This window comes from Monodelphis domestica, chromosome 7 (assembly GCF_027887165.1).
Source record: "Monodelphis domestica isolate mMonDom1 chromosome 7, mMonDom1.pri, whole genome shotgun sequence".
Lineage (NCBI taxonomy): Eukaryota > Metazoa > Chordata > Mammalia > Didelphimorphia > Didelphidae > Monodelphis > Monodelphis domestica.
The window spans coordinates 139,612,838-139,630,620 of NC_077233.1; the positions used below are offsets into that span (position 1 = coordinate 139,612,838).

Sequence of the window (17,783 nt, forward strand, 5' to 3'; positions counted from 1 at the left end):
TGAAAATCATTAACCCAAGTAGCAGGATGAAGCTCTGGGAAGTATGCCCAGTGGGCAGTTGCTGAGATTGATGTTACCTGACAAGCGAGTACAACAAGCATAGCGACAAAAAGTAGATCTGGGGTTATTTCTTTGCCCTGATGTCTCACTATATCACAGGCCTGTTGTGAGAGAGCCTTGAGTTGACCCCAGGTTGGTGGACTCGCAGTAGGAGTTGAAGCCGTCAGGTGGGTTGGGGTCAATATCTGATGCCGATGGAGCGGGGGTGCGGAGGGTTGATGGAGAGAGAGACGTTGAACGGGTTCCACCAGATTGTGCACAGGATCAAGAGGAGGTGGCGGCCTTGTAGAGGAGGATGAAGCGCTACTGGGGAGGGGTGCAGGGTGGGGGGACAGTTGCCTCTGCTGGTGCCTGGACATATGGACGGAGGTGGCAGTCGGGGATCCAGATGGGTTAGTCCGAATCCTGTGGGAAAATACAAGCAACACCTCGTCCCGATGTTAGTAGTGGGTCGGGACCTTTCCAGATGCCGGATAACACATCTTTCCATCTTACGAGGGGTTTAGGGAAAGCGTTATCCGGGTTCCAGTGTCTTTCCATTGGTGAATGGTCATTGCTGTTAAGATTCAAATGGTTAAGTACAAACATAGCCTGAGTTAAGATGTGATGGGGGGAAGAGTGGGAGAAATCACCATCCTGTAGTTTTTTGATTTGTGCTTTGAAGGTCTGGTGGGCTCCCTCGATAATTGCTTGCCCCTGAGGGTTATGGGGGATTCCCGTGCTATGGGAGATTTGAAAGGTGGCACAGAGTTTTGCAAAAGCTTTAGAAGTATATGCTGGTCCATGACCTGTTTTTAGTGCTTTTGGCATTCCTATATAAGAGAAGCATGTGAACAGGGGTTGTGAGACATCTTTGAAGGCCTCCCCTGTGTGTGCTGTGGCCACGATGACATGGGAGAAAGTATCCATGGAGACGTGCACATAAGAGAGACGGCCCAATGAGGGGACGTGGTCAGGCCTGAGGGGGCTGGGAATGCGAGGGGCAGTGTGGGCAGTGACGGACAATGTAGCCGCCTCACGGGGATGCGATATTGCTGTCTAAGTGAAGAGGGACTTTGGTGGTGAATTTTGTGGCTTTCCTCAGCGTTTTGGACTGCTGTGAGGAACGCCCCGGTTAAGCTGTCTGCGAGCTGATTCCCTTCGGGGATTGGGCCTGGCAGTGATGAGTGGGCCCTGACATATCCTATGTGGGACGGAGTGTCACGGGCCTGAATGGGTTTTTGGAGTTCTAGTAGGAGGGAGAGGATGGAACTTTTAGAGGAGGGCAGGCTGGCAGTTTCAATATGAGGAAAAAGTCTGACTACATATTGGGAATCCGAGAACAAATTGAAGGGCACATCAACCAATTTGTTAAAGGCATAAATGACTGCAAGAATTCCTCTACGCTGTGTGGAACATTCTCACGTTTCTTGTATAAATGGCTCATTATTGATCACTGTCACTGCTTTCCCATTCGATGACCCGTCTGTAAAAACCATGGCGGCGAGCGGGGGTGGGGAAGGGTCTGGGTAAACCGGGAGGGAAAAATGACTGCCTGTGTCTTTAAGAACTGCAGCAAAGGACTTTGAGGAAGGATGGTAGAGGATTTCTCCAGAGTAGTTGCCAATCAGTCGAATGGCAGTACCGATTGTCAACTTGCATTGCGTTTAGAGGGGTGATAATGAAAGGGGGGTCCTCGCCAAGGAGTTCCCTACTTCTCCTAGGACCTTTGACGATCAATTCTGTGATTAACATGACATTTGAGGAGATAACCTTCCGAGTAGAGTTGGGCAGGTGTAGCCATTCAAGCGGCAAATCTTGCCACAGGCACCCAGTTGGATTGGACTCAGTGGGAGTATTATAAAGGACCAAGGCTGACTAGAGTCTAAGCGGGACAATTTCTGATTGTTAATTGATCGATTTACGAGAGTCCAGGCCTTGCTCCCTCCCTCTGTAAGAGTAGGGGGTGAGGTAGGGGAAGGGTCTCCTCTTAGGGTCTCAAATAGAGGCTTAAGTTCTGCAGTGGTGATTTCTAAGAATGGGCGGATCCAATGGACAGTTTTTGAAAATCATTTAGAGTATTAAGATGATCCACTCTCAGTGGTAAGTTCTGATGGGAGATCAGATTTTCAGTCCCAATGGTATGTCCTAAGTACCGGATAGGGAGTTCAGTCTGGATTTTATCGGGTGTGATTTTTAACCCGTTTTCTGCCAGAGCCTGAACAGTGCTGGACATAATCTCTTGCAATTTGGCTGGGTCAGGGTGGGCCAGCAGGATAGCATCCATATAGTGGGCATCTGGGAATTGTATTCTTATAGGATTTAGGGCAAGATCAGCACATTTCTGACAAAGGGCGGGGCCTGTCTTGCTGCCCCGGGGCAGACTTTTCCAGTGGAAGCCTCCAGAGGGTCTTTTCAAATTTACTGAGGGCCCGCTAAAGTCTTAGCGAACCTGGCTCTATCTTGGGGGGATAAAGGGATGGTAAAGAAACAATCTTGTAGATCAATTGCTATTATCTCATACCCCTTGGGAATGGCTACTGGGGAGGGAAGTCCTGGTTGCAAGCTCCCCATAGCTTCCATGATATTATTTATTGCTCTTAAATCTTGTAAGAACCTCCACTTGCCTGATTTTTTCTTTATGACAAATACAGGCGTGTTCCATGGGCTGTTACTTGGCTCTATGTGTCCCAAATGTAATTGCTCCTGTACTGGTTCTTGTAAAGCCTGTAATTTCTCATCTGTTAGGGGCCATTGCTCGATCCAGATTGGTTTATTGGACTTCCACGTTATCGGATCAGCTGTTATCTCAGCAATGGCCCCCCAAATCGGGGATTCATCATTGGGGGGCGTTTGGGCATCTTCCTCTGGTGTAACAAAAGTGACCTTCATTTGTGATAGTATATCTCGTCCCCATATAGTGACAGGGAGAGAAGGGACCATGTGTGGACAGAACTGTCCTGACAGGTTCCCGTCTGACCATGTTAAAATGTGAGAACTTTGGGCTGCATTAGTGATCTTTCCAATACCTATGAGGTTAGAGGGGCTGATTTTGGTGGGCCACGTAGGCGGCCAGTGTTTCCCTGCTATACAACTACTGTCTGCACCCGTATCCAGTAATCCTTCTATATTCTTTCCACTTATATTAAGAGTTTTCATGGGTCTTGAATTTTTTATTTCTTGGACCCACAATGCCCAATTAGAGGATCCAAATCCTCCTTGACCTCGATATGTTTTGAGGATTGGATTATCTGTTTGTACATAAGGGAGAATGAGCAGTTGGGCGATTCTCTGTCCCTTCATTATTGTCACAGCTTTAGTTGGAGGTTGTACTATTATTTGTAATTCCCCTGTGAAATCTGAGTCTCTTACTCCTGGGGTTACAACTATTCCCGGAGGGAGACAGAGCTCCTTCCTATAATGAGGCCCATTGTCCCCTCGGGCAGGGGACCCTTCTCCCCTGTAGGGATGAGTGCAGGGGGAGAATCAGGGGTCAATATGAGACCAGAGGCTGCACAGAGGTCCAATCCTGCGCTTCCTGGGGTTGCTCAATGCAAGGAGCGGATTGTTGGGGAAGGAATGGGATTTTCTGACTGAGCCGTACAGTTGTTGCCCCATTGTTTTGAGGGGCCCCGTTTGAAGTTTCCCTGCTGCATGTTTTGAGGAGGCCTAGCAGGTTATAAGTGCCCATTAAGGTGGTATCTTGATTGACAGTATTTGGGCAAATGGTAACCTTTTCCACATCTGTTACAGGGACCCGGTCCATAGTTGAATGTGGGTGGTGGGGTTTTGGTGGGTCTAATGGCACCCTGTGGGCATTCTCTCGGATAGTGCCCTATTCCCCCACATCTGAAGCACTCTTTTCTAGCTTCTGGATTTCTAATCACCTGAGGATAAGTCTTTCCCTGGAGGGCTGCTGCTATGGCCACTCCTTGGACAAAGGAGGGAGTGAAATCCTCACAAGCCTTTACAAAGTCACTGATGTTTCCTGTCCTTTTTACCTTTTGGAGCCTCCCCTGGCAGCTCTTATGGGCATTTTCGTACACAAGGTGACGGATTACAATGTCAGCCGCATCCTCATGGGGGATGGTTCTCTTGATTTGCTGGATCAATCTATCCAAAAAGTCTGCCTACTTTTCCTCGGTTGGCCAGCCCTGAAGTTAGCCCTTTTGTTACTGGGATCTTTTTCCGGGCTTCTAAAGCACAGGTGGTACATTGGCACAGAGCTTTCGTGGGCAGGTTAATTTGCTCTGCACAGTTTGGCCAATCATCCTCACCCAGCAACATGTCTTTAGTGATCCTATTTCCCTTTCTTTTGTTGTTAGCTGCTTCTCTCTTAGCGGCTTCTTCGCATCCCGCTTTCCAAAGGAGGAAATCTCCTCCTGTCAGACATGCTTTGGCAGTCTGATGCCAATCATAAGGGGTCATCCAGTTCCCCGTGAGGGTCTCTACTAAGGTTAAAGTGAACGGCCAAGTGGGGCCATATGAGGCACGTGCTGTTTTGGTTTCTTTAATCATTTTGTAGGGGAGAGGTTCCCACCTGGGCTCCTCTTCATCATCGGAGTCTCCTCCCAATCTCCATCTCTTTGTGCATTCTGTATTGTCCCCTGAAAACCTACAGTGCGGGGGTGGGGGGGTGGGGGCGGAGTTTGACTCTGCTCTCCTTTCTCCTTCCTTTCCCCCTAGGTATGTAGGGGGGCTGGGGGGCGGAGCCTAACCGGAAAGTCCCAGCCGGTGTTATATTTTGCTGCCTCTCTGGAGGGGAGTTTCTCGTCATTGTCCTCCTCCTCTTCAGACTCCTGGTCAGAGACTGAGACCCTGAAGCTTTCAGCCCTGGAATTTTGCCTAGATAATAGGGGTGTATTTTCAGTTGCAGACAAGTTTGAGGAAGTCTGCGCAAGGCGAGGGGCCTCCTGAGTTGGATCTAGTGCTTCCCCAAAGAGGGACCAGAATGACAATGCTTCTGTGGGGCCATGCTCTGGGCCATGCTCGGCATAATAAGATGTTAGATCAAAGCCAATCTTTTCCCAAGTGTTTAAATCTATTGTCCCTTCCTCAGGGAACCAAGGGCTGCAAATCTGGATAAAATCCAAGAATTTGGTTAATTGAGTCTTGCTGACTTTGACTCCTCTTTTCTGTAAAGTATGCTTAATAATTCCAGTGAATAGCTTTCTTTCTTTACATTGACTGTGTCCCATGGCAGCCCCTTTCTTTTCTTGACTCAACCTGTTCTGAAACCGCTCCTCTTATATTGGGAGCCATGGATTACTCCCCCCCAAACCCTACTCTATCCACAGGGGGGCCCAGGACCTCTTGGGGGGGGGAGAATCTGATCCGTTCGAAACTTTTAGGGCTAGGGGAAGGGGACTTACCTAGCCGGGAATGGTCCTGTTCTGGTGCCAGATAATGTCATGGGCAAAGTCCACCCTTGCCCGAGACTCCAGGGTATTCCAACTGGTGGCGAATGATCAGTCAACAAAAATAACAAACGGAAGACAGCTTACTCATAACAGCCATGGGATTGCTTTTCATCTGACAGCTGCTCCACTTTCCCGATGTCTGATCTTTATTTTTATACCCATTCTCTTGGCACGCATATACACAAAATCAAAGAGAGATAATTGGAAGAGTGATACATAAACGTTTAGCAAATCACTTGATTAACATTCTATATTCTTGTATTGTGATTACAGACAGAATAAAGGTTGCACACAAGATAAATGATTTTTGTCACAGGTGGCTTAATTTTCTCATTACCCTGTGAGAAGTTTTGAGCTTATCAACAATCAAGGGAAATTATGTATTGCTTTTAATAAAATGGAATAATTAATCAGCAGTTCTTAGAAGACAGTTCAACAATCATATCATGAAGGCTGAGGGGTCTGGGAACACAATTCAAATTTAGACTGGTGGCTTGTAGGGAGTTACTGATTTGTGTGATTGAGTCACTGAGGCATACTGAAGCTTGATGTACTTGTACTTATCGCTTGGGTCTCTATGATTGATTTGTGTGCTGACTTCATGAGAATAGACTTCTGTATGTGGGAAAGTATTTGGCTTGGCCTGTAGCTGTGGTTTTGCTGGGAATTATGTACCTAAGTAAAAGTTAACCCATGATAGTCTTTTTGGGATTGGGTTTGAGGGTCTGATCTTTTGGTAATGTTTTGAAGAATTAGGGTTCAGGTGTTTTGCTCTTGCATTATTTCTTTTGAGACTAGGGGGAATAATAATCATGTCAATTCATAGGTAAGGGGCATTGATGAAAGAAGTCATGCAAGGGGGATAAAGTGGGCAGTCACATCTTGCCAAGGACCACTCTGTGCTCTCCTCAGCTACCACGAATGACTCTGTCAAGGCATTGTTGACTGATGGCCCCCAGCATAACATGATAGCCTACCCCTCCACCAGCCTCAGTTGACCTGGCTCCATGTCCTTTCCTGACCCCAAGTCGAACCGCTCATCCAAGCCCCAATGTTTTGGGCAGTCATGGCTTGAGACCAATCTATACTCCTCTCACTCCATCTAAGATCTGAAAAGATCTTGGAAAAGAAGCTTCTGAGGACCCTGCTTTGGGGACTAAGCATTGGAAAGCATTCATTCTAAAGCATAGTCCCAGTCTGGGAGTGAGCGGAGCCGGGTTCACATCCCAACTCCATCCTCCATTTTCTGTGTGATTTGAGCTAGGATATGGCATTTGTCTGGGCCCAGATCACAAGTAATTGAGGAGGATTAAAGAAAATCTGGGAGTTTCTGAACAGAATCCAAACCATTTTTTCATTAATTCTGGCAAGCTCTGAGAGTTGGAGGGAAGCCAGGAGTTGAAAAGATTTGCTGGCCTGTTGGGAGAAGGAGAAAAGAGAGGAGAGGGCAAGAGAGGACAGAAACGGAGAGGAGAAAAGAAGAGAAGAGAGGAGAAACAGAGAAGAGAAGGTATGGAGAGGAGAGGAAAGAGAAGATGAGAGAAGAGATGAGGAAAAAGAAGAGGAAAGGTTGATATAGAGATACACCCTGGACAGATTGCATCAGAGAAGCTTACACAGAGGATATCACACAGGAACTAGGAGATCTGGTCTGCTAAGTCCTCCCCTATCTGACTTAAGAGATAAAGTTAGAGACCACCTGGGCTTCTATCTAACAGTTAGAGCATTGAGTAAGTCAGAAGTGAAAACATTTCAACCCAAGAAAAATTGAAGTTCGTATAAACAGGAAAGGCAGGATATATGCAGTGTACCAAGTTTGGGGTCCCTTACCCTCTTGTATATTCCCCTTCCTCTCCTTTTCCATTTACCCCCACCCGGATCCAAATTGTCACTCATTTATGCCTGGACTATTGCAATTGGCTTCTGGTTGGTCTTCCTGACTCAGATCTTTCTCCATTCCTATCCATTCCCCAAACAGCTGTCAAATTCTTCCTAAAGTGTAAGTCTGACCATGTCACCTTCCCTTCCCCTCTTCTTTCCCCATTCAACAAATTATAATGAAACATCAAGGACACCAGTGTCAGAGGATCATAGACTAAGTGGAGAGGAGGAAGGTATGGACAGATTGGAGAGGTAGGAAAAGGTTGGGTTGTGAAGGGCTTTAAAAGCCTAACAAAGGATTTTAAATTTGATTTTGGCAGCAATAGTTACTCGAATTTAGTGACATTTGGTCACTGAGCTCCAAAGGGCAGAAACGTGCTCCAACACAGACCCCGGTGTCTGGGCAAATAGTCACCAATATCAGAGACACTATGCTGTGGGCCTTTGCTAGCTCCTGAAAGAGCCTGGTGTCACTTCCCCAACCTTAGAGCCAGTTGCAGGGCTACACTATCTCATCCATCCTTCCCAAACGAGCCTACCCTTTCTCTTGTAGCTGCCAGGAGGCAGCTACAAGATCCATGCTAGATCAGAATCACTTCAAAAGGACCTATTCCCCCACATGCATGGGAATCATGCTGGCCGACTCTGATTAGACTCTCATTGGGTAACTAGCCCAGCAAAGCAGAAGACCCATGAACCTCTCACGTCCCTTCCAACTCTTTATTATTCAGTCATCTCAGTTGTGCCCAACTCTTCATGACCCCATTTAGGGTTTTCTTGGCAAGGATACTGGAGTGGTTTGCCATTTCCTTCTCCAACTCAATTTATAGATGAGGAAACTGAGGCAAATAGAGTTAAGTGACTTGCCCAGGGTCACATAGCCAGCCATGCATTCAGTCCTTATTAAGTCCCTATTGTGAGTAGGGCACTGTACTGGGCACTAGAGAATACAAAATGCTTAGATAAGACACGGGCCTTGCCCTTTAGGAGCTCAAAGTAGAAGTAAGGGGCGAACACAAACACATACATCTTTTTTTGATTTTTGGAAGGGAGGAAGATTGAATCTGTGACTTCATGGATGTAGAACTGTGTATAGAGTGTGCCAACTCCTTCCACTGATACAGACTGGCACCTGCTCTACAATGTGTGGACTTGGGAAGTTTCCTGGAGCGTTGCATTGAGAAGCTGCCTGGGGTCACACAGTGATATTGGCCAAAGGTTGGTTTTGAACATTAGTCTTTCTGATTTAAGGCCAGTTCTCTAACCACTATGCTATACATCTCATGGATAAATATATCACACAAAATAGAAGAATGCAAAACAAGATGCTTGATGAGATCTGAGCAGGACTTAGAGGATTCCCTAAATACCTTTGACCCTATCCTCGTGGGTCCCAGAGATTGGGTCTTGAAATTCCCAGGGAAATGGGGGTGAGGGTCAAGGGAGCAGGAGGGGGATGGGGATTGAATAGGAGAGGAAGGAAACAGAGATCTGGGTAGACAGTAACTTGGCCTCTCAGCAGGTATACCAGATCCACTTGCTTGTCTTCTCTCATGCCTCTGACTTGGAGGAGGGTTCAGCATTCCTTGCACTCACCTCTATTCCTCCCTTCTGGTCCTGGGTGTTTAAATAGGGTACTATTGAGGGGAAGGACTAAACTGGAGAATCTGGTCATGGTAAGGATCTTGCTCCCCTTCTAAACCTTGACAATCAGGTCAAAAGAGCCCAGGATTCAGCTCCTTACAGCAGAGGGAGTGCTTTGGCTGCTCTGTCCCAGGTCCTGGAACCCAGGGTACCCCTGCTGTTGATTTGATCCCTCTCTTCTTTCTGTCCCTCCAGATGTTTTGCCTGTTGCTTTTGACCCTTCCCCTCCTGGGAAACTCAGACCTGTTTTTAAGGTGAGTTATGCCTGTGTTCAACCCCCAGGGTTCCCAGTGTCCTACCCTGGGGTGGCTCCATGGGAATTATCTTCTAGGATCCAGGGGAGAAGGGTTCAGCTCTTCCCTAAGGATGAGGTAGTTGGCTTAGGGTAGAGCTAGTTGGGAGGGGACCCAAGGTTTCTTCCTGTGAACTCAATGAATGTTGTGAGAATTTCATTCTTTTTTTCCTAAAAAAATCAAACAAACCCTTGCCTTCTGTCTTAGAATCAATACTGTCTCTTGGTTCCAAGGTAGAAGAGTGGTAAGAGCTAGGCACTGGGGATTAAGTGACTTGACCAGGGCCACACAGCTAGGAAGTGGCAGAGGCCAAATTTGAACTCAGGACCTCTTGCCTCTTGGCTTGGCTCTCAGTCCACCGAGTCATCTAGCTGCCCTCAGGATAGTGCCTATCACATAATAGGTGTTTAATAAATACTCCTTGATTGGTTGACAGAAAAATATAATGGAAAGAATGTTGAATTTGGGGTCAAGAAAGATCTAACTTTAAATCCTATCTCTGATACTGAGTGGTCCTATCCTTGAGTCTCAATCTGTAAAATAATGACATCTGTATTGCTTATGTAGTACTGTAGTACCTCTCTCTATAGGGTTGTTTCAAGTATCAAATGAGATAGTTATGGACATAATTTATAAAAATGGATTTGCAAGGCTCAAAGTGCTCAAGGAATGCCAGCTGGCACCATTTTGATTACCTCAGCTACCAATCAGCCTATGGCAGAGAATCTCAGGGCCAGGAATGATCACTAGAGACATGAAGTCCTGACAGGAGAGCTTGATGCCAGGATTCACAACAATGCTGAGTCTTTTTTCAAAACTACCCATTTTTCTAACCAGACAGGGTTGTGGCTACCATTGTTGGGGATGATGAAGCTCAGGAAGGGGAATAGCCATGGCAGGTCAGTCTGAGGAGGAGAGCTTGGGATAATTCTTGGGAACACCTCTGTGGGGGCTCTCTCATCCACCCCAGCTGGATTCTGACTGCTGGACACTGTTTTTTTTTGGGTGAGCTACCTTTCTTCATCTCCAGAATATTGGGGTGAATTAATTGGGGGCGGGATAGAGAGCCTAAAGGCTCAGAGCAAGGAGAACTGGATTTTAGTTTAGACTGTGCCATATACTAACTCACTCTATGCCCCTGGACAAGCTTCTTCCTCTCCCTAGACCTCAGTTTCTTCCTCCATAAAATGGGGATACTTTTTCCAACTTTGACTTCTTCATTTGACTGTTGGAAGTAAAAATTCTTTCTCATCTGCAAAGTGCCTAATATGTGTAGGATGCTTACCATTTTAGATGGGAAGTCCAAAGGCAAGAAAAGGAGAGTTGGCATGAAAACTAGAGAACTTCCTTTTATTGTGGTGGTGGAAGGCTATGGGAGTTCTAGGACATTTCAAACTCTGAGTTCCATGGTTGGGAGCTAGAGGGGACAGGAGGGAACTGTTGAGTCTCCAGACTTTGGACCGGGCCATGTGGCCAAGATCCAGTCTACCCTAAGGAACATTATTCTTTCTCTTCCTCCAGGGCTTAAAATACCTCAAATTTCATGGTCCAATTGAGGCAACAGAATCTATATGAAAAGGACAACCTGCTTCCCCTGGCTCAGGTCATTGTTCATTCCAACAATAGTGATGTTCACCTGCTAAAGCTGCAGTCTCCTGTACAGCTGACTGAGCATCCAACCCATTATATTCCCTTCATCTTCACAGACCTTCACCTCAGACATGGAATGCTGGGTGACTGGCTGGAGGAACACTGATTCTGGAGGTGAGCACTGAGGGGCTCGGGGTGGAGGATGAGGCTCTGGGATTTTCCCAGGGCTGGCATAGGTCTAGGGACAAGGTTAAGATCAGACGTTCTTGGATTGTGATGAGAACTGCAGAAAAGATTGTAGAGATAACATTTCCCTTTCTTTATTAATGAAATATATTTTGACTATTCTGGGTTCTCTACATGGAGCAAAGATGCCATTGTCCTAGATTCCTTGCCTCCTGCTCCCAGATTCCTGTGGCATGATGTTCAGACCTATGGGCAGAGGCAGTAGGTTTGGTTTGTTGTTGTTTTGACAGAGATTCATAATCTTGTGGAAAGAGCACTGGATTTGGAATCAGAAGCTCTAATCCAAACTTGGCTGCTTATTACTTGGGTGACCATAGTAAAATCATTTCTCCTCTTTGAACCTCAGTTTCCCCCTCTGTCAAGTGAAAGGTGATTGCTAAAACATCTCTCAGCTCTAAATGACTATTTTATTCTAAGTAACAGTCTGACTATACTCCCCTGTGGATTTGGTATCCAGGCATGAGACTCCTCCAGAGAACAAAGGTTAGCCATAGACCACTATTCCTAAATCCTGGTTTATCGGTCCCTCGTCCCTCAGGTTAGAGATACTCGCTGTGCCCACATCCATTCTGCTCTCTTCTTTCAGCCAATTGAAACCATCTCATCCCTCTACAGTGCCCCTGCCCCGCCCCCCCTTATACCTTGAGGAAGGTGAAGGTGCCCATGATGGATGCCTTAACCTGTGACCAGGAATACCACATAATTCTACCACTTCCCCATCTGAAAGGAGAATCTTTGATAAAATGATATGTGCTGGTGCAACTGGCAAGGATTCCTCCTCTATGTATCTTCTACTTGTGGTCTCTTCTCTGACTTCTAGATTGAATATAGGAGTCTTGTGCAATCTCTGTCTGTTGGGTCATGCTAACAGACTTTGTTCTCTTCTAGGGTGGCTCTGGGGGACCCTTGGCCTATACAGGGCTCCTGACTCCAGGCTGGAATGGTAAGTCGGGGAGAAGGCTGTAGTGCTTCCCATAGGCCTGAAATCTACATTCGTGTCTCAGCCTTTGTGGATTGGATCAATCAATACATCTATTGATCTCCTTTTCTTCCTTCATCACATCATCACCTCCAGCCATAATTCCAGCTTCCATATCTGCTGGGAAACCAATCAAACTCTTTTCCTTATTCCTCCCCATCACAGTGGACTTATATTGTCTTTTCCTCCAAATACCTCTTTCCCTTAGGTATCTTTCCTTCTCTGCCATCCTCAGTGCCCTGGATTTTGTTGCAAAGAAGTTGCAAAGTTGCAAAGAGCCCTGGACTAGGCATTAGGGCCCTTAGCTTCTCTCTTCTGCCTCTGATTGACTGTGTGATCTTGGCAAGTCCCGTCCTCTCTGTGAGTTTGTTTCCCCTTCTATAGAATGCATAATGAGGATGTAATTCTTCTGACTCACACTATTCCATGGTTCCGTTTGGATTATTTCAAGGAATGATGAGTGGGGCAAAGAAGAAAAGAGGGAAAGAGGCTGGTTTACATTGCTTGTATCTTATTAAACTGTTTATATTTTCTAGTCTGGAATGAGAGTGTTTTCTTTGGGTTTTCTCTGTTCAAGGTAGTGAATATTACATGGAATGAGTACAAAGTGATGAGGACTTTTGGAAGGAAGATAGGAATTTAGGTTCATTTGGAAAAAATATTTTCTAATATTTGGAGCTTTCCATCAGTGGCATGGATTACTTCATGAGGTGATGATTTCTGTTCCCCCCTCCGATCGCGGGGGTACCTTCCAGCAGAGACTGAATGATCACTTTTCCTGGGTGCCATAGAAGCGATCATTGCTCCAAGTAGAGGTTGGACTAGATATCTTGTGGGGTTCCTTCTACCTTTGGAATTTTATGATTCTAAGGTTTCTTTTTCTTTTTAAAAGTTTCACAGAAATTTATTAGAATATGAAAAAAATATTTCACTTTGTACACAGGAAGGTAGAGGTATGTGGGGATATGCTCATTTAGCCAATTCATTGCTAAGATATTTCTGCTAGGCACAGCGTGCTTACCCAGGGAAGGGATGGTGCTATTAAGGGACATCCTCACCCAAGGAGGGTATGTACAGAGGGATATTCAGTCATGGTTGTGGGGGATGATGTATGTGTACTATGGGGGATAGAAGGGAGACCTCACAACATCCTTTCCTTGGGGCTTAGTGAGTAGCCCCTGACCTCCTGATTGCTTCCGAGATCACAGACAGTGAGCGAGAAAGCAGGTCCAGTCTATGGTGTCTTTTTCTTAATATGAAAAATGGCCTCAGGAGAGAAGGCATGCTACATGGTAGCAGGAACTCCTATCTGGCTGCCCAAGGCTTTGAACTAATGAAAAGAGCTCCAAAGAGGAGGTCAGAAGTCTTGGATTCTAGTCTTGGCTTTGCTGGTTGGTTGTTCTGTTGGTTTTTGTCCTTCATCCTCAAAGAGGACCAAAATGGCATCACTAGTGATGTCTTTTGAGTTGTGCAAAAATTAGATTTAAGTTAGATAGAATTGCACAAAGTCACCAGTCTCATTCTTTCAGAGCCATCAAAGTACAGTGACAAGACAAAAGTCAGGGTGACTGGTGATGGTTCTGCTACTAGCTACATGTCCCCCTGGTCATTACCTCTCCTCCTCTGAGTTCTAGTTTCTTATTTGTACAGTGAAATATTAGTAATACGGGGTCTCTAGGTGACTTTTTGCCTTTAACCATCGGAGACCATGACTTTAGGTAGAACTTGCCAGAAGCCAACCCAGAGAATTCAGAAAGGTAGAAATTTGGTTCCATTTTCTTACCTTAGCTTAGTGGATGGTCAAAGAGTGATCTCAAGTTAAAGTGAGGAGATTTAAGGCAGAGTCCTGACTATGAGCCTTACTTGTTATACAACTTCTTAAATTCATTCCTGTCTCCACGGTGCTGCCTTTTTACTCACAGTTGTGTTGCATGCAGTAGCTTCTGATTCTTTATTCAGCTCTTTCTAGGGATGGTCATTGACTGAGCTGTTACAGAACTCTCCCTTCTCCAGAGTCCTCTTTTCAGCTTGTAATGGCTAGTGAAGAATGGCAAGGTACTCAAGGACAGCCAAATGCAAATTGAGATTGTTTTTGATCCATCATCATCTTGCCCTCTCCATTCCTCGTGTTCTTCAACTTCCCTATCTTGTCATCTCCAGTTCAAAATGGTTTTTGGTGCCTTCTAATTAGCAACAATATTTTAAGATACTGAAAGTGTTTTCTTCACCTCCCTGTAAGGTTGATGATACAAATATTATTATGGATCTTGATTTTATATATGAAGAAACCAAGGTTCAAGGAAGTCAGCATGATTTTCTTTCTTTTTAAACCCTTAAATTCCATCTTAGAATCAATAGCGTGTATTGGTTCGTTCCATGGCAGAAGAGTGGTAAGGGCTAGGCAATGGAGGTTAAGTGAGTTTCCCAGAGTCACACAATTGGGAAGTATCTGAGGCCAGATTTGAAAACCAGGACCTCCCGTCTCTGGCTCTGGCTCTTAATCCACTGAGCCACCTACCTGCTCCCTAATGATTTTCCTAGGATTGCATAACTAGTAAGAGAACAGAGACTTGACTCCAGTTTTTTTTTTTACACTAAGGCTACTTTTCCCCCTAGGCATGTGAACTGCCTTGCTTATTCTCCTGTCTTTCCTGTCTTTCCACATTCACTCCAACATTTACCATTTTTATTTTTTGCCATCTTTGTCAACGTGATGGATATGAGGTGCTACTTCAGACATGTTTTAATTTTTATTTCTCTCACCATTAGTTATTTGGTGCAGTCTTAGGTTGCGTTCATTTCTTCTTTTGAAAACTGCCTGTACATATTGTCTGACCACTTACCCATTGGTCAATAGCTCTTGTTTATAGGGAATTTATGTAAAGCCTTTATGTAGCTTGGATATTAGACTTTTCTCAGACACAACAAAACTATTTTTTCTTAATTATCTACTCTTCACTGCATTGTCATTTTTCATGAAAAAACTTTTCAAATTTGCATAATTAAAATGTTCATTTTATCTTTTATGGTGATCTTTCTTCTTTATTTACTGAATATCTTTCTCTCCACCCATAGGTGTTTAAGGTACTTTCTTCTATTCTCTTCTAATTGTTTTTAGGTTGTCTGCACTGGAAGTAGAAAAGAACAAAGAGATGTCAGAAATTTTGAGAAGATAACTTTGGTGGGAGTTGGCAGTTGAATGTGTTCATGAGGTGGTAAGGAGGGAAATGTCAAAGATAACTACTAGTCCTTTTTGTGGAAGAGTTCTCAAATAAGAAAACAAGAAAGAAAATGAAATATAGTATGTTTTAGTTTGCATTCAGTCTCCACATTTTTCCCTCAGAGAGAAGATGGCATTTTTCATCATGAGTCTCTGGGATTGCCTTAGATCACTGAATTTCTGAGAATAATTAGATCATGCATAGTTGTTCATCAAGAAATATTGCCATCACTGTGTTCAGTGTTTTTCTGGTTCTGCTTATGTTACTTTGCAGCATCTTATTTAAGTCTTTTCGGTTTTCCAAAACCATCCTGCTTGTCATTTCTTATAGCATAATAATATTCCATTACTATCATATACCACAATTTGATCAGTCATTCCTGAAATGATGGACAACCCTTCAATTTCCAATTCTTTGCTACCACAAAAAGCTGTAATAAATATTTTTGTACAAATAGGTCCCCCCTCACCCTTTTTTAACCTCTTTGGGATACAGATATAGTAACGGTATTGATGGATCAAAGGGTATGCACAGAGTCCTTTGAACATAGTTCCAAACTACTCTTCAGAATGGTTGTATCTGATTACAACTTCATTAATAGTGTATTGGTGTCCCAATTTTCTTTTACCCCCCCCCAACATTTATCATTTTCATTTTCTGTCATATTAATCAATCTAACAGGTGTGAGGCGGAACCTCAGAATTGTTTTAATTTGCATTTCTCTGACAGAAATATTGGAAATTTTTTCATATGGCTGTCAGTGGCTTTGATTTCTTCATGTGAAAATTTTTTGTTCATATTTTCCTCCAGAGATCTGCCAGGTAAACTATTCTGTGTTCCTCTAATTTACTTATGGTATCACTCTTTATATCTAAGTCATATACCCATTATGACCTTATCTTGGTATGCGGAGTGAGATATTGATCAATACCTAGTTTCTGTCATACTGCTTTCCAATTTTCCCTACCATTTTGGTTAAATATGGAGTTCTTATCCCAAAAGTTGGGGTCTTTGGGTTTATCAAACACTAGTTTGCTAAGGTCATTTACCCTTATATATCGTCTAACCCAGTATATCTAGACAACTTCAGACCATGCTTCCTATCCTTTTCCTACCAGAATATCTTGCTATTTGCCTTGCTACCATGTAGGTATCCCTTTCCATATCTCATCCTGCCTATTTCTTATCTTTTATTGTCAGAACATTGATCAAATAATATTTCTGGAATAAATAATATATAATTCAAATAAATTCTGGAAAGGACCTCTAACCAATTGCCTTCTGGCTTATGATCTCTGTGACTCCCCAGAAAAAAATCCTTTCCTTGCTCACCACTTCCATATGTGTATTGCTCCCCTCACTGGAATGTAAAATTATTTAATTTCTGGATTTATATCCTTAGAGCCTAGCTTTTTTATTCAGTCATTTATTCATTTGCTCATTTGTTCATTCACTCACTCATTCATAATGGGAAATAGAATAAAGGTGAGAAGTACACACCTTTCTGAGAAATTTTCATGAAGATATCCAACTTATTCCCTTATGAAGAGAATCTCCTCTTCCTCTGTGTCTCCTCCCCTCTGCTCTTGAGCAACTTCTTCTTTGGACCTTTGTCCTGCTGCCCTAAGGCTCTCTAGGCAAGTTCTCTAAGCTCTAGGTGAAGGAGTGAAGGCACCAGGCAGTCAATTGGTGTGAGGAACCAATCAGTTGTATCTAATTCCTTGGGCATAAATAAGTGCCTAGATCTCCAATGAGAAATCTCTGCCCTTCCATTGACCTGGCCTTTTGACATTAACCATTTAGTTCTCTTTCAAGAAGCTCTAAAGCTGGAAAAGGGCAAAAATTACCCAAGGAATTCTGCCCTAAAGAGGAAGGTAGTTACAGGTAATAGGATGGATCCCAGGGCAAATGATTTGGGGTCAGAAGGTCATTGTTCACATCATACCATCCTGGCATCTATATGTTCCTCACATGAGTAAAGCTGGCCCAGGAGGCAGAGCCAAGATGGTGGAGTAGAGGGACAAAAGTCCAAGTCTCTCTGAAAATCCTCTCCAATCAATCTTAAAACTTCAAAAGGAATACTAGAGTGGTAGAACCAACAAAGGAGGGAGTGAGGCAATTTTCCTGCAGAAGACAATTTGGAAGGTAGGGAGAGGAGGCTTTTTTCACTGGGGTGATTAGAGAGTAAGTCCCACAGCTGGGCTTTACCAGTGCTGGCCAACAGTAAGGGATTCCCCTTCCCTACTGCTTGAGGTTTTCACCTGGGCCCAGGCCAGCAGCCAGACCTTGAGACCCTGCCTAAACCAGCAGCAGAGCACCTCTAGGCCCACCCCACAAAGTATTCCAAGAAAATATCTGAACTGTAGCATAAACCCTCAGTGAGATCTGAACCCACAGTGCAAGCCTAGGGTGAGGCCTTGAGCTCTAACAGAGCACCTGGTTGTGCAAGGCAATAGTAGGCCCCCAGGGA

The 17,783-nt window shown here is 44.4% G+C and overlaps 1 protein-coding gene across 1 annotated transcript in view; it reads left to right on the plus strand.

The window, feature by feature from the left end:
• The first annotated feature begins 9,037 nt into the window (after positions 1 to 9,037).
• The window catches only part of LOC130455522 (tryptase beta-2-like), a 50,157-nt gene continuing 41,411 nt past the window's right edge, over positions 9,038 to 17,783 (plus strand). The window contains exons 1-4 of the mRNA XM_056805696.1: positions 9,038 to 9,238; positions 10,799 to 10,880; positions 10,984 to 11,041; positions 12,002 to 12,056. Of these exons, the coding sequence (XP_056661674.1) occupies positions 12,054 to 12,056 (3 nt within the window). The 5' untranslated portion in view covers positions 9,038 to 9,238; positions 10,799 to 10,880; positions 10,984 to 11,041; positions 12,002 to 12,053. The remainder of the gene's footprint in view (positions 9,239 to 10,798; positions 10,881 to 10,983; positions 11,042 to 12,001; positions 12,057 to 17,783) is intronic.